Below are 17,128 nucleotides of genomic sequence, written 5' to 3' on the forward strand. Positions count from 1 at the left end.
CTGAATTTCTTTCTTTCTACAGAACGTTTCAAAAGTCCTTTGAGACAGAAGGAATATTAAAATGAAAAACAAGAAACATGAATGGATGAGGGAGCCAAATTCATATAGACTGTGAAGCTTCTTCCTCTTCCTTTTCCTCTTCCCTTCCTGAATTAACAGATACTTGGAAAGTCAGCTGGTAGCTTTGCGTGATTGACATTTTTTTGATATGTTACTGGCATTTGATAGGCTGGGAAACATTTATTCCTGCCCTGCAAGCTTCAGCCCCTACACATTTCAAGTCTTGTGCCTGTTTCCATCTTTAGTTTGCCAAAAAATTCCAATGGTTTCCTGATGGTTACAATCATCTTGACCTTTTCTTTGGGTCTGAAAATAATACACTTATGGTGTATTATGGGGCTTAACGTATGACCATAATTGAACCTGGAATTACTGTCATATGTCATGATGGACATGTAAGTGAGTCACCAAGTGACCATGCTCAATTTTATGACCTTTTTTGTGGCGATCATTATGAGAACCCATTTTATCCAATGAGGGGTTTTTGGCTGTTGTTCTTTTTTTTACTATTTTTTGGTTCTTAATATGACTCTCTCTTAGTGTGAACCAGATGTGAAGGTGATACACTAATCTCTGAGGTAGAGTGGTACACTACACTCATCTAAGATTGCTTAAACTATATTTAAATGTGGGAGACAACACTACTAAAACTGCCCCCTATTACTAAATGTGCAACACAGAAAGAACAAGAAAAAAATCATTATTTAACCCTCCCTCCCTCCCTCCCTCTCTCTTCCCCTTCCCCCTTTGAGTCAGCCTTGACTCCTAGTGATTGCCTGGACAAGTCCCTGTAGTTTTCTTGAGAAGATTTTAGAAATGGTATGCCATTGCTTGTCAGGGTTCAAGAGAGAATACCTGGCCCAAGTCACCCAGCTAATTTTATACCTACGGTGGAACTAGAATTTACAGTTTCCCAATTTCTAGCCTGATGGTAGAAACTACACCAAAACTAAATTACTATGTTCTTCTGTCTGTCTGTCTGTCTCCCTAGATTTTAATTCTTGCCCTGTCAACTACTTCATCTGAAATATGATATGAATTCTGAAATGGTCAATAAGCAGTTATAATTTACTTTAGACTTAATAAATAATAGAGGGTAGCCCCTTCATTATAGGCAATGAAGGTTGGAATGCTGTGACCAAAAAGTAATATTAAACTTTCATAGAACAGACCAAATAGTGGGATTCTCTCACTTTTATTTAAGCCTTAAAAATCAATGTATTTGCCAAATTACTGGGTCCCTCTTTGGGTTTTTATTTAAGGCTAAAAAAAAATATCAACAGATCTACCAATCTTTTGATCCCACTCCAACATGGTGGCACAATGGTGAAACAAACAGTGTCCTCCTGATTTGGGGACACAGCATATGGCAAAGAATTTATTGATTAATCTATAATTTGTAATTTTGTCCTTCTGGTAGACAACAGTAGATTTGGTCCCTCATTATTAGTTTTTCTTTTTGTAAAAGTGTCAACCAAAACCATTTTAATTTCTTTTTCCATTTAGTTTTATCAGGATAGGCAGACAAAATTATTCAAGATGATTCAAGAAGTTTAGAGTATTTTTAAAATTAAAATCATCCTTCAGTTGACACATTTATTTAGAAAACATATATGGCCATCTGTCTTATGCATGATAATCCTAGGCAATTAGCAGCAACAATACATAAAACAAATATAAATATAATCCACAAAACTCCACAAACAATATCTTATCCCAACACAACCCTATTATAACATAATCACTTCACGTATGCTGGGTTCACTTCCACCCTGGCCAAATGCCTTCACAACCCCCTGGAACCCTAACAATGTTGGAGTCTCTTAATTTCAGTAGAGAGGCTATTTCAAAAGGCCAGGACAGCCACAAAGAAGGCATACCTCCAAAATCCCATCAGATAGCAACATTTAAGGGAATGGGCCTGACGAGGCTTACCCTATCTGACCTGGCTAGATGGGAATATACCTTCATAGAAAAGCAGTTCTATAAATAACTTCACCCCATGTCATATAGGGTTTTAAAGATGATAACCAGGTGTACCGGGAAAGCAACTAAAAGTCAGTGCAATCTATGTAGCAGTGGTATAACATGGGTGAAATATGTAGCACACAGAACTTTGCATGCTGCTGCATGAAGCACAAATTCCAGGAAATTTTCAAGGGCAGCGCCATGTAGTATACAATTAAGCTAAGAAGTAATTAACTGTTAAGTAAGACAGTCTGTTATTAACACAGCTGCTTGCAATTACTGCAGGTTCAAGTCCCACCAGGCCCAAGGTTGACTCAGCCTTCCATCCTTTATAAGGTAGGTAAAATGAGGACCCAGATTGTTGGGGGGCAATAAGTTGACTTTGTATATAATATACAAATGGATGAAGACTGTTAAGTTCGGGAAGTAACGAGGCTGGAGACCAGGGTAGTGACAACAGCTCTTTAATATAGGGTGAACCCAGCAACAGGCTGGGAGAAAAACCTCTCCTTTTATACAGTTCTGCTGGAGGCAGCGACCAATCAGCAACGTGCTGATTTCCCGCTCAAATATTTAAAGGTACAAACATGAATACATAACACTCCTCCCCTCCCAGAAAACACCTTGCCTCTATTTACATATTTATTTACATGTTATTTTTCGACGTAGTCACGCAAATAACCTGGGCGTCTCCTAGTTCTTTCTGACCTGCGCGGTTCAGTTCTGGGTGGTGTTTTGAGCTGGTCGGAGGGGCTGTTTTCTCCTCCCAGCTCTTTCTCTGGGCCAACGGGCTCCGGATTATTGGCCGACTCTTTTTCTTGGCCATCCGGCCTTGGATTAATTTTGAACTTTCCTGCTGTTTCCCTCGGGACCTGATGGCGTCGCTGGAACTCTGGGACCTCAGCTAAGTCTTGCGCCTCCCCCGGGTCATTGTCAGCTGTGGATTCAAATTGGTATTGGTCATGATCTGTTTCCTTTGGTTCGGTTTGGTCAGTTATTCGTTTTCTTAACTGATCTATGTGGCGCCTCCACACTCGGTTGTCTGGTAGCTCTACCACGTACGATTTTGGGCCGGTTATCTTTATTATTTGTCCTGCGAACCAACTAGGGCCGTCCCCATAGTTTCGGGCCCACACCCGGTCGCCTATGCTCATTTCCCTTGTCTTTTCTAGTTCCCCCTTGTAACCCTCGGGTGTGTAATGGGGGTGCAAGCGGTCAAGTGGGCACCGGAGTTTCCGACCCATTAGCAATTCGGCTGGGCTTCTCCCGGTGGCCGTGCTTGGGGTTCTGTGCTGGACGGCTAGGAAAAAGTCTATTTTTGTTTGCCAGTCACCTGGCTTGAGCCTGGACAATGCCTCCTTAGCGCTCCGGACGGAACGCTCTGCAAGGCCATTCGACGCAGGGTGGAAAGGCGCAGAGAGGGCATGTCGGATGCCCTCCTCTGCCAGGTATTCTTCAAACTGGGCTGCCGTGAATTGGGGCCCATTGTCGGACACCAGAGTGTCCGGCAACCCGTGAGTTGCGAATAGGTGGCGCAGGGTTGCGATTACTGCTTCGGCCGTAGTGGATTTCATGAGTATGATCTCCAACCATTTAGAGAATGCATCAACCACCACTAGGAACGTTTGGCCGTGGAAAGGGCCAGCAAAATCAATGTGGATTCTTGACCAGGGCCCTTGGGGCTTTTCCCATTCCCTGACTGGGGCCGTTGGGGGTAGAGGTCTGGACTCTTGGCAAGCCTGGCATTTCCCTACCCTCTCAGCAATCTCTGCGTCCATGAGTGGCCACCATACATAGCTTCTAGCTAACCCCTTCATCCTTACGATGCCTGGGTGACACTCGTGGAGGAGGTCCAATACCTTGCCCCTTAACTTAACAGGAATTATTACACGATCACCCCATAACAGGCATCCCCCTTGAGCCGAAAGCTCATCTCGTTTTTTAACAAATTCTTTGAACCGTTAAGCCCGGCGCAGCGGCCACCCTCTCTGTACCCAACCGGTACAGTCCTTAACACAATGTCGGTATGATGCCGAGCCACTTCCTTAGATGTGACTGGGCCAGAGTCCAACGAGTCAATAAGTAGGATGGGCGTCCCGGGTGGGGTCTTGATCGCCCCTGGTAGTGGGCATCGGCTTAACGCGTCTGCATGCCCCACTTCTTTTCCTGGTCGATGCTGCAGCTTGTATGCGAATAAGCGGCTAAGAATATAGTCCATCGGGTCAAGCGTGGCGAAAGTGCCACAGGCGTTGGTGATCGCCAGCCAGTATCCCAGTAGCGGTCTGTGGTCAGTCACGATTTCAAAATTCCGCCCAAAGACATACTCGTGGAATTTTTGACCCCTGACACAATGGCTAGTGCTTCTTTGTCTAATTGGCTGTAGTTCCTCTCTGGGAGGACATCGTTCTAGAGTAGAACACTATAGGGGCTTCTGTGCCGTTTGAAGTCTATGGCTGAGTACAGCCCCACCCCATAAGGGAGGCGCATAAACCAGCACTAGGGGTAATGAGTCGTGATATTGGATGAGCAGGCTATCACTTGAGAGCAGGTTCTTTACTGCTTCAAAAGCCCTATTTTCTGACTTTCCCCAAGACCAAACAGTATTTTTTCCTAAGGGCCTATGCAGCGGTTCCATAGCGGTTGCTTTGTTCTTTAAAAAGACCGCGTAAAAATTAACCAATCCCAGGAATGCCTGCAGCTCTGCTTTGTTTTTGGGCGCTGGAGCCTTCCTAATTGCCTTAACCTTGCTCTCAGTAGGGTGAATTCCTTTCTTGTCTATCCGGTAGCCCAAGAAATCGACGGATTCGACCCCTATCTGGCATTTGTTTGTCTTGACTTTTAATCCGGCTGTCCGGAAAATGCTCAAGACCTTTCTTAACCGCTCCCCCAATTCCTCCATGTTTTCCCCTGAAATTAGGACATCATCGAAGTAGGGAACTACCCCTGGGAGCCCCTGCAGTAGTCGTTCCATCAGGTTTTGGAACAGCCCTGGTGCCACACTGACCCCAAATTGCAATCGGGTGCACTTGAAGGCCCCCCTGTGCGTCTGTCGTTTGGGCTTGGCTGTGCGGGCGTCTACTGGCAGTTGTTGGTAGGCTTGGGCCAAGTCTAACTTTGCAAAGACTTGCCCTTGCCCCAAAGAGTGCAATAAGTGTTGCACCACTGGAACCGGGTAAGCGCTTTTCTGTAAGGCTTTGTTAAGCGTCGCCTTGTAGTCAGCGCAGATTCTAATTGACCCGTCCGGTTTTATGGGGGTGACGATTGGCGTCTCCCACTTTGCGTGATCGACTGGCACCAAAATCCCCTGATTAATGAGCTTATCCAGCTCCTTATCTATTTTTGGTTTTAGGGCAAAGGACTCTCCTCGCCTTAAGCCTAATGGGGCTACCTGGGGTCTAAGTTGAAGGAAATAGGGGTCCCCTTGTACTTGCCCAGGCAGTCCTTGAAGACATCTTCGAACTCGTTAAAGAGAATGTCTTTCAGGTTACAGTCACTTCTGTAGATGCCAGTCACTCCCATGCCCAGGGCACGAAACCAGTCTAGCCCCAACAGGCTGGGCAGAGTTCCTTCGACGATCGTGATGGGCAGGGTCTTTTTATGTGGACCGTACTCGACTCGGACGGAGGTGGTCCCTCGAACAGGGATGCGATTCCCCTGGTAGTCGTGCACTCGTAGTCGTTGTGCTTGCAGGTGGCGCTTCGCGACGGACGGCAGCGACTTCGCCAAAGTGTCCCAGGACATGATGGTGATCGCTGATCCCGTGTCTACTTCAAGCCGGCACCGTACACCCTCTATTTTTGGCTTGGTGAAGATCTTCTTCTCCACTTTGGTCGAGGCGCGGCCTATGATCACAGTTGTTTGGTTGGAATCCGCGCTTTTTTTGTTTGGGCCAATCGCGGGCCGCCTTGCCGATTCCGCACTCTGATTGGCCGATTTGAATTTTCGGCGGGAAGGTTGGGCCGCTCGACAAACCTGAGCTAAGTGCCCTTTCTTCCCACACCGCCGACACGTCGCGTCTTTAAACTTGCAGCGTTGGCGCTGGTGTTGACCCCCGCAGCTTCCGCATTCGTCTCGGTCCCCTTTGTCGCGTTTCTCTGTGCGGCAGACCCCTTCCTCGTCTTCACCGTCGGATTCGGTCTGAACCTCCTCCTGGTGCACCGGAGTTGCCTTCGCGCTCGCCTTTTGTGGGACCGGCTTCTGCAGCGTCTCTGCCGCTTGGGATGACATTTCATGTGCTCTGGCTTCGTCCAGAGCGTTGGCTAGCGTGAGGTTGCTCTTTGCCAGCAGCCGTCGCCGCAATCGGATGTCTTTGACCCCTCGGATGAGTTGCTCGAGAAGCACCTCGTCTAGGTCACGGTATCCGCAGTCCTTGGACGCTCTTCTTAGGGCGGCCATGTAGTCGCCTATGGATTCGCCCTCCATCTGCCTTCGCTCTCCGAATTCAAACCGCCGCACGTATTTGGACGGCGTTGGTGCGAAGTGGTTTCTTAGTAAAGTCTGTAAAGTTGGCCACGACACCGACTGCAACGGCGTTGGCTCTGCCAGGGCTTCCGCGATGTCGATGACCTCCGGACCGCAGTGGCTTAGGAAATAAGCCCTCTTCCGGTTATCTGGAACTCCGTGCAGTTCGTTGGCTTCTAGAAAGCTTTCGAAACGGGTCATATACGTTCCCCATTTCTCTTTGGCCGGGTCAAACGGTGCGGGCGGAGTGTAACTGGCCATCTCCGCTTTTCTGCCCTGGGTTTGCTGGGTTCGGTTCTATCGTGCGTGCTTCAGCTCGGTTCTGGTTCTCGTTAGCCTCGAGATCCCACCTTCGTCGCCAATGTTAAGGAAGTAACGAGGCTGGAGACCAGGGTAGTGACAACAGCTCTTTAATATAGGGTGAACCCAGCAACAGGCTGGGAGAAAAACCTCTCCTTTTATACAGTTCTGCTGGAGGCAGCGACCAATCAGCAACGTGCTGATTTCCCGCTCAAATATTTAAAGGTACAAACATGAATACATAACAAAGACTATTGCTTAACATAGTGTAAGCTGCCCTGAGTCTTCGGAGAAGGGCGGGATATAAATGCAAATTAAAAAAAAAATCTAGGAACCAGCAAATCTCCCAGCTATATGAAAAGGTGCAAATGACACACAAGATGAACTTGTGCAAAGTGTTGTGTCTCGTCCGATCTCACCACCACAGCCGGGGTCTGCTTATCTGCTTCCGAACACTGAAGAATGTCCTAGCATGCCTCCCGGCCCCAGCCCTGGCTCCATGCCCAGACAGGCTGAGGAGGGGGCATCTCCCGGCCCCAGCCCTGGCTCCATGCCCAGACAGGCTGAAGAAGAGCAAGTATCTCCAGCCCCCAGCTCTGGTTCCATGCCCAGGCAAACGGAGCAACTAGACCCCTCCCCCTCCTCCACAGCATGTGAGCCTGAGGAAGGTCAATTACCAACTGCCGATTGGAGTGACCCTCACGTCAGAAGACTTGATAGGCGGAGGCAACAGAAGGAAGGGAGGGGCAGGCCTGGATAAGTGCTGAGTCATGGAGCTACACCCCATGGCCTATATAAAGGATCTGCTTTCTGGCAGTCTCTGAGTCAGGCAAAGTCTAAACATATCTTGCTGAAGTCACTTTCTGGTCTCCTGCCTGCCCTGAGGACTTTGCTAGGACTTTGGCAGAGCTGCAGAGGCACACCTGATTCGGATTTCCCTGACCCGGCCGTCAGCGGAGGAGTGGGACACGACACAAAGTCCTTCCCTAGTCATGACTTCCAACTGTTCCCACAATAGGACCATGAGTCCAGGAGACCCAAATTGCATACCACATCTCTTAGAGAGTGCTTCCTCTTCAAATATGACAAATCACCAGGCCCTCAAGCATGGATAAAAGCCCAAAGCCAGTCTGTCTTGTCAAGGTTGAGTTAAAGCTGGTTTCTCCCCAGGCAGGCACTGGGTAGACAAGTGAATGGCATCCCTTGCTCAGCATGAGGGGTATAAATTGTAATATCGTCCACATACAAATGACACCACCTTCCATTCTGTAACCACTTCCAATTTTTAATAGTTGTATTTATCCATCACTTACCTTCACTTCCACATGGGCCATCAGAACAGCAAAGTTGGTTAAGTGATTACAGGAACATGTTGTGTGTGTCTTGTTTGTTGTGAGGAGCCGACAACCTTGAGTTGACCAGTATCCTGTCATTGTGCGTTTAGAATAACTCCAGAATGAACAGTTGGGGTTGAAATTTTCTTCTGACTGCTATAGGGAAGAAATACATAGATGAAAAAAAATACTAAATTAAATCATCTCTTTCTCCTAGTCATTAGCAGCAGAGGGTGATGAACATTACAAAAACATTTTAAAAATTACCCCTTCCCCAATTATTTGATTTGTTTAGAGCTAAAGTCAGCTCTGCACAATTACTTCATTTCTACTACAAAACAATTATAAACTCCAAGTGCTTTATGAAGATTATATATCTTTTAAGTAGCTCATATAACTTCTAGGGAGGAGGACTGCCTTTGCCTGAAAAGTGTCATATATTGTGGGTAGGAGAGGAAGTGAAGACTTTGTATGATGTTTTCAGGAATAGTGAACAATAATCCACCCCAAAATGTGAGGCTTTCTGCCAGGGAAGCAAGTCCTCACCTTAATGTGTCTGACAGTGAACACAACAGGATCAGCCAAGTAAACCTTATTGCTGAACTCCTTATTAATCGCTGCTGTGATGATGGGAGAATTCACTATGACAGAATGATTAGTAGACATGGCTTCCATCCCTAATTTCATGCTGGCGTTCTCTGTGGACAGATAGGGGCCCAGATTGTTGTATAGGACAAAGGCCACTCTGATTTCACCTGAAACAGAAAATTTGGTAATTGATTAATTCAGTTCTCAGAATTTCTAATCCATAATCTTTTATTCTGTAACAGAAAACATTCTCTTAATGGAGTTTAAAAAACTGTAGAACTGCTTGCAGGATTGGTGGTGCAGCAACCTACTAATGTGAGCAAAGTGATTAATGTTAATTAATCAGAGTTGCTGTACATATAATCACAATAAAGATAATTCTAATACAGCCATATATAAAGATGCGCTACTCTCTAACATTGCAGGCTCAGGGTGAGAGTTATTATCTAATTCTTGGTACTAATTAAAATAGGAATTTGGTTACTTTTCCAGCATTTGTATTAACAAGGGAGATCAGAGCAGCAAAAAGAAGCTGCTCTGAAAAGCTAAAGAATCAATTCTCAGCAAATGAACCGGCAAACATGTGGAAAATTCTTAAAAATATCACTGGTTATGGAAACCTCCTTCCCAGGCTGAAGGAAATCAACAACTGGCAGATGACCTGAATGTGTTTTACTGCAGGTTTGAAAGGAGACTACAGCCACCTATCTCCACAACCCCCATCTCCACAACCCCCAGACACACCAACAACAGCCAAGCCTCCTACAACTGACCATTGGGTTCACAACCCCTAGTGATCACAGAAAAGGAAGTGCAAGACCTATTTCACAGACAACAGCTAGGAAAACAGCCAGGCCCAGACAAGATAACTCCTTCTTGCTTAAAAGTCTGTGCTGACCAATTGGTCCCCACCTTCACCCGTATCTTCAATAAATCACTTGAAATGTGCTATGTTCCTTCTTGCGTCAAACGCTCTACTATCATCCCAGTACCGAAGAAGCCCACCATCAAGGAACTGAATGACTACAGACCAGTTGCTCTAACATATGTAGTTATGAAAACCTTTGACAGGCTAGTGCTGTCCCACTTGAAAACCATCACGGATCCGCTGTTAGACCCCCCTGCAATTTGCATACCAAGCAAATAGATCAACAGATGATGCTGTTAATATGGCTCTGCACTATATCCTACAACATCTTGAATCTCAAAAGACCTACATAAGGGTCCTCTTTGTAGCCTTTAGCTCAGCATTCAAGACTGTCATTTCAGACATTCTTCTAACTAAGCTAAACTAGCTACAGGTACCTGAACAGACTTGTAAGTGGATCACAAGCTTCCTAACAAACAGGAAGCAGCAGGTGAAGCTAAGCAAGATCACGTCAGATACCTGTACAATTAGCACAGGGCCCCTCCCAAGGCTGTGTGCTCTCCCCACTTCTCTTCTCTCTGTATACCAATGACTGCATCTCAAATGATCCATCTGTTAAACTACTGAAGTTCACAGATGACACAACAGTGATCGGTCTCATTTGAGACAATGATGAATCCAATGATGAATACAGATGGGAGGTTGAACAACTAGCCTCGTGGTGCGACCGGAACAAACTGGAACTGAACACATTCAAAACTGTAGACATGGTGGTAGACTTTCGGAGAAACCCTCCCATATACCACCTCTTACAATACTAGACAACACAATATCAACAGCAGAGACCTTCACATTTCTAGGTTCTACCATATCTCATGACCTAAAATGGACACCCAACATCAAAAATGTCATCAAAAAAGCACAACAAAGAATGTTCTTTCTATGCCAACTCAGAAAGCTCAAAACTGCCCAAGGAGCTGCTGATCCAGGTCTACAGTGGAATTATTGAGTCTGTCATCTGCACTTCTATAACTGTCTGGTTTGGTTCTGCAATCCAACAAGACAGACACAGACTTCAGAGGATAATTAGAACTACAGAAAAAGCAATTACTACCAACCTGCCATTCATTGAGGTCCTGTATACCGCACGAGTCAAAAAGAGGACTGTGAAAATATTTACAGACCCCTCACATCCTGGATATAAACTGTTTCAATTCCTACCCTCAAAACGACGCTATAGAGCACTGCACACCAGAACAGCTAGACACAAGAACAGTTTTTTTCCGAACACCATCACTCTGCTAAACAAATAATTCTCTCAACACTATCAAACTATTTACTAAATTTGCACTACTATTAATCTTCTCATCGTTCCCATCACCCATCTCCTTCCACATATGACTGTATGACTGTAACCATGTTGTTGGTATCCTTAAGATTTATATTGACTGTTTCCCTATGACTATCATTAAGAGTTGTACCTTATGATTCTTGACTAATGTATCTTTTCTTTTATGTACACTGAGAGCATATACACCAAGACAAATTCCTTGTGTGTCCAATCACACTTGGCCAATAAGAAATTCTATTCTATTTTATTAAAAGCAATCAGATATATCTAGACCTATTGACTTTCAGGCTCAGCCATGAGAGTGACATGTTTGTGACTTGGAGGGATTTTTTGGGAGGCATATTCATGACATTTTGCAGTCTCTGTTAATTTTATGACAGAGACTGTTTCCTTAATCAAACTATAATAGGAAAACATTCACATTTTTCATGACTTTCAACCTCAGTAGCAGTCACAAGCCCAGCTATGCATTTAGCATTAGCAAACTACTATTTATTGCACCAAACTAGAGGTGTTTGATCTTTCAACTAGTGTATATCTAGGTGCTACCAACTACCATTCCCTTAGTGTAGTTCAGTCTTAAGTTCAAACAATTTGATGAGATTGTTTTTGAAAACTCAAAAATGACAGGAATATGGAAATACAGAAATAGTGCATAGGCAAGGGTTTCAGGATAGGAGGGCTAACAGGTGACAGGCTAAAATGGGATGAACAAAAAGAGTCCACTCATTAATATTTATACCCCTATTGATACTTGTGGATAGAAGAAAAGCGCTGAGATTTAAAAGCAAAGTTGTAATTTGTAAGACTGGGAAAATAATGCCACTTACCGTATATACTCGAGTATAAGCCGAGTTTTTCAGCACGTTTTTTGTGCTGAAAAACGTCCCCTCGGCTTATACTCGAGTATATCTGACTTTCTCTCAGTTTTTTTTTCTTCTTTTTCATTATGCGGATGGTGCAAACTTGGCGGGCTTTTGCATTAGCGGGGAAGCCCTGCGGTGCAGTGAGAGGCGGGCGGGGCCGCCAGCCTTCTCGGCTGAGGAGGAGGCTTTCCCTGACCGGTAGCTGCCTCATTTCCCTCCCTCGGCTTATACTCGAGTCCCCAGTTTACCCCAGTTTTTTGGGGTAAAATTGGGGACCTCGGCTTATACTCGGATCGGCTTATATTCGAGTATATACGGTAGATAACTTGACCTTATTACGTTTCCTTTTTGCCTTCTCTTTACTATTTTGCTAAAAGCCTACATGAAGATTTCAGTTCTAGTTGGTGTTTATTAGGATAGCTGACAACTCGCAAAGCTCATGATTTAATTAGGGTATCCGCTGAAACCCTGACAATAGCATTTATCAGGTTAATTACTACTGGCCAATGACAATAATAAAGTTAATGTCTGGGGGTGGGGAAATATTGGGGTTTTGGAATGGAATAAAGGCATAGATTCTCCTCCCAAAAGAACCAGATAGGCATCCAACCCCTTCATCCCTTTCAAAAACACACTTTTAATTAAAAAAAAAAACCTTTATGTTCTTGTTTTAACAAAAAAGTAGCAGTCACGAAGCTAAAGTATGGGCAACCAGAATAGTCAAAAAATGGAATCCAAATCCCCACAGACCATAAATAATTATGAAACAAGAAAGGATAGAGCAAATATAAAACAACACAAAACACAGTCCCTGGGTATGTTCTTCCAATTTCAAAGCCATAATAACAAGCCCTACATCTTGGGTTATTAAGCTCCCAGTCATAACAGATATGGCCATATGGGAAGTAAATGTAAAGTGAATAGAAACCGGACTTCTAGCATATTGTACTGCGAATGCATTGCTGCTGCTGTGCCAAAACCACTGAATGCAAGGCTGGTCATAATATGTACAGTACAGTATATGAGGTGCTTTCTGAAAATAAAGATATTGTGGCTGTCTGTGCTTTTTCAACCTTGGCAGCTTTAAGGTGGGTAGACTATAAGTCCCAGAATTTCTCAGCCTCCTATCAATTCTGGGAGTTGAAGTCCACTCATCTTAAAGTTGCCAAAGTTGTGAAAGACTGTGTCAGTCCTGGAAGCCATCTTTTACTTTGGATCTTCAGGGCTGCCACATTTAGTGCTGTGGGAAACTGGGAGTGGGGGATTGTATGGAATTGAAAAGATATTTAGTCATAATAACATTCTTTCTCTGAGAGTCAAGGATATCCTGCCCTGCACCTGGAGTAGTGTGATTGGGAGGCATCTCCAGTTGGGATGGTGCATTGATTGGACCATGTGATGGACATGTGGGGGCTGGGGCAGGGACTTGGATTTTCTTTTGGGTGGGGAAAACCTGGAAGCTTTCAGATTTAGGTTTTCCCAGATGTGTCAAAATGACATCTCTAATAAAATGGAACTTTGAGGAACTTCTAGCCTCGGAGACTTCGTTCCTTGGGTGTGTTACTTGGAACCCTGACAGACTGAATTAAACAATGGGAATGATACTATATACAATTTAGGCAAGAGTTTCATAAATTCTGGTCAGTCTTTAATTAAATTACAGAAATGACCATGTTTACACACAGTGTTCTAAGCCTAAATAAAAAAACTTATTTGCTTTTTGCACTGTCGCCCATACTGTGCTCAGGAACATCTTTGTATGCATTTTATATGCATTTTGGTGCATATATTTTCTAATATATATGTTTTCAATGCAACTTTATTTAATATAGATTTTTGGCAAGCAACCTTCTTTTGATCATGCATTCTGTACACATTTTCCTAATACATGGCTTTTTAAAATCAATCATTCTTAATTTGGGAACTACACGACAAATTGCGGAGAGATGAACTGTGGCCCTTGACAAGTCTACTTTAGAGACAAATGTTTTTAGTTCAGACTGTGGATAATTTTTTATTTAATAATACTATTTTCTTCTAGGCCTTTTCTTTGTGATCAAATTTAACATTACTTTTCTACATTTCTGCTATTGTCAACTGACCAATATAAAGCTTCCTTATGCAATTGGTTGGCCACTGAAAGAGTAAACTGCTGAATTAGATGGGCCAGGGCACTGTCCATATGATTATTTTCTTATGATATTCTTTTAGAACAGTTCAGGAGACTTGGAGCAGAGTTTTGTCCTCTCCCTCCCTCAGATGTGTACTACCTCATCCTAGACCCATAAGAAAGAGTTTATCTATAACCATGATCAATGGATCTCAGTACCATCTTTGTGTAAAGAGGTCACTGATCACCTTTTCAGTAAGATTCCTCAAAAAAAAGGGGAAGATGGAGATAGGATAAAAATTGTGCCTGCTATTCAGTGTAATAATGGTTTCTTGAAGAGTGGGCAGATCACCGCTTTTTAAAGCAGAGATTAGACCATCTCCTTCAAGGACTAACTTGAAGGAGCACAATCTGAACTAACCATACAGCATCTCCTTGGAGGCCTTGACTAACCAGGAGAGACATGGGTCTAATGCATATGTAGACATGCTTGCTCCTCTAAGGATTCTGTTAATTTCCTTGGGATCAATAGGTTCAAGCTTTTCCCAAATAACAAGCCAGACTTGACTCAATCAACTCAATAGGTCTCACACAGCTGAAGTCCAGCTCAGAGCAAATCCAAGCAATTTTGTTTGACAACTGCTCAAATAGTTTGCCCACAGGCTCCTTTCTAGAACTGAGAGTGACTTAAGGACAAGGCCAGCACCCAGCTGGCCTTGTGCCTAAGGTGGTCTTTAACCCCAGGGCACTTCTAATTCTGGATGTAAGGAAGGGAGATTGAAAGTAATATAAGTTGAAAAACTCAACTGTAAGTGTAGCAACAGATTCATGGTGTCCTGAGTGAGATGCTGCTGTGCACTAGGACTTCTGGTATGGCAAAAAGCAATTCCACCTGATCCCTAAAGCCCTACTCCACAAACAGGACTTCATATGGTTATCTGCGCAGCATGCACAACATTTCGAAGCCATCACTCTCCCAAATGACTACAGCCACTTCACTTCCCCTGCCCCTGGAGTTGTAGCTGGGTAGTCAGATTTCCAAGTGGGAACTGCCTTCTATGCTCAGGCTGATTTCAGTTATTTATGCCAACCCAGCCCTCTCATATACAATATATCTCAGAGGGGGAAGAACCTATTGCAGGCTGACCTGGCATTTAGCAGCAGCAGCAGCTGCTACTAGAGACCAGAACAACTAAGAATCCAGAGACTTTGTTTTTGAGGATTCAGTCATTGTATGTTGTCTGCTTGATTCAATAAAGCAATTTGACTAACTTTAATAATGTGCTATAGCCAGAAAGATAGTAAAAGTGCTATGATTTAAACTTAAAAGAAAACATTTCTCCACTCGTAAAAGCAACAGTGAAGAGCTGAGCTTACCATTTCGGCCGTTCTGTTTCAATGTGTTTGCTGACAGCTGGATGGTGCTGCCAAAGCCGGTATTCTGTGGAAATTTAAGATCTTCCAGGTTTCCATCTGTGCTTAGCCTTGCAACTTCCAGCTCTGTTAGTATGAAAAATGGAATGTGTGTAAATGCAACGTATTGATAATGGATTATAGGACAAGAGGAGAAAGAATAGTTCGTTCAAATCAGTGTGCCTTAAATAGAGGTGAGTTGGGTTTTTTTTGGGGTGTGTGTATGTTCTGCTGACTTTGAACAAGCTAAAGTGTTATATAATTCTCTTTCTTCCCAGTGCTTCATTTGGCTGTTTTTAGCTGAATAAACAGGCACCAAGGCATCCTGCAGAGCAAAGCAACTACTGGAGATGATTTGTAAGATGATACGAGCCAAACCTATGCTCATCATTCCAAGAGACTTTCACACACACAGAAATTCTGTTTTGTTCATTTACCAAAATAGTAGGGAGCGTGAAGAGTTCACTAAATATTACCTTCCAACATTTTTTTTCCATTGCAAATTGGACATGGGAAAATTGGCTGGAAGAAGGAAGTCAATCCCTAACAAGAATCTTGCACCCTGAAACATAAGCACGAATGTAGTGACGGCCAAAGGAGAAAAAAGATAGCGATATTCTTTGTCTTAGTTGCTTAGCTGGAAAATAAACACAAACTTTTGCAAGGCAGAGAGAATTCATTAAACATGCTTATATTCAGGTTCTCTGATACAGGAATTTCCTTGCACATAAAGCTCAATGTGGCAATATCTTCTGTATTTTTTAATCTTAACCAATATAGAAGTTGTCTTTTTGGCATGACAGAAAGATATCCACGTATCTGCATACTTCTCCAAACAATAAAATATGCTTCAAAAAGAGCTTATTTTTATGAACACCACACAAGTTATAATTTATCATTTTAACCTTAAATACAAGCAAAACCACCAAACCAATCCATATCAAAATTCATAATTTCCATGATAAGGCAACATTTTGTTACAAAATAGAAATTGTATTTCCACATATTTCAAATATTCAATAACATTCCTATTACGTCTGGGAAACTCTTCATTTGATCTTTCAAAATGGAGATTCATAATTTTATCCCAATCAATAAAACTAATTCATCTCCTTAGCAACTATTCATCACACTGAATAAGAACACAGATTCAACTCATCCTAGCTAACGGAACCATATAGTCTACATAGGATACATCTATAGAATAAATTGTTTGAGAAGTCAACTAGACGTTCTCTCAATATTACAAATTTTATACACACACACACATGATGGCAATCTGATGAGTTAATTCATTGTAGGAAAGCTAATAAAGCTAACAAAATAATTCAAATGGTTCTCATGTACCAAGTAAAAGCTCTATTCGTAATGAAATCAACATTCACATTTTTGCACTGCTTTCCGCTCCTATCAACCTGGTATAAGACTACAACATTCTCTTTGGGGCAGAAGGGGCTATTTCCATCTGTCTCTTGTTTTAGTAGTGAATTAATCTGATCCCAGGCTGATTGCTTGCAACAATATGAAAACTGGATCTTGCCCAGTTACCCAAACTGCAAAACACATAACATTGATAATGGCCACAATACAAAGCATATAATTGGTGAGTTATTAGCTAACACTAGAAGGGTTTTCTCCTCTGAAGAAACATGAGAATGGACTAAGAAGATATTAGGTAACCTTATCAGAGTATATGAAAATGGAAACACATTTTATTGAACAGGTGCAAAATATATTTTGTTCAGAGACATTAATGAAACTTCCTTCTAAATGGCAAAAATGCGTAAAAGGCAAAAAATGAAAGCTTTT

General features: G+C 43.2%; 1 protein-coding gene across 11 annotated transcripts in view; it reads right to left on the reverse strand.

The window, feature by feature from the left end:
* Positions 1-17,128, reverse strand: part of ADGRL3 (adhesion G protein-coupled receptor L3) — a 673,676-nt gene that overhangs the window by 195,481 nt on the left and 461,067 nt on the right. For 9 of the 11 annotated variants that reach the window (XM_058169766.1, XM_058169764.1, XM_058169768.1 and 6 more), the window contains 3 exons: positions 15,284-15,406; positions 8,670-8,878; positions 8,103-8,279 (listed from right to left, as the gene is read on the reverse strand). In XM_058169766.1, coding sequence (XP_058025749.1) covers positions 8,103-8,279; positions 8,670-8,878; positions 15,284-15,406 — 509 coding nt within the window. The remainder of the gene's footprint in view (positions 1-8,102; positions 8,280-8,669; positions 8,879-15,283; positions 15,407-17,128) is intronic. The other 2 variants (XM_058169767.1, XM_058169775.1) reach the window with 1 other exon arrangement.

This window comes from Ahaetulla prasina, chromosome 2 (genome assembly GCF_028640845.1).
Source record: "Ahaetulla prasina isolate Xishuangbanna chromosome 2, ASM2864084v1, whole genome shotgun sequence".
In the NCBI taxonomy this organism is placed as follows: Eukaryota; Metazoa; Chordata; class Lepidosauria; order Squamata; family Colubridae; genus Ahaetulla; species Ahaetulla prasina.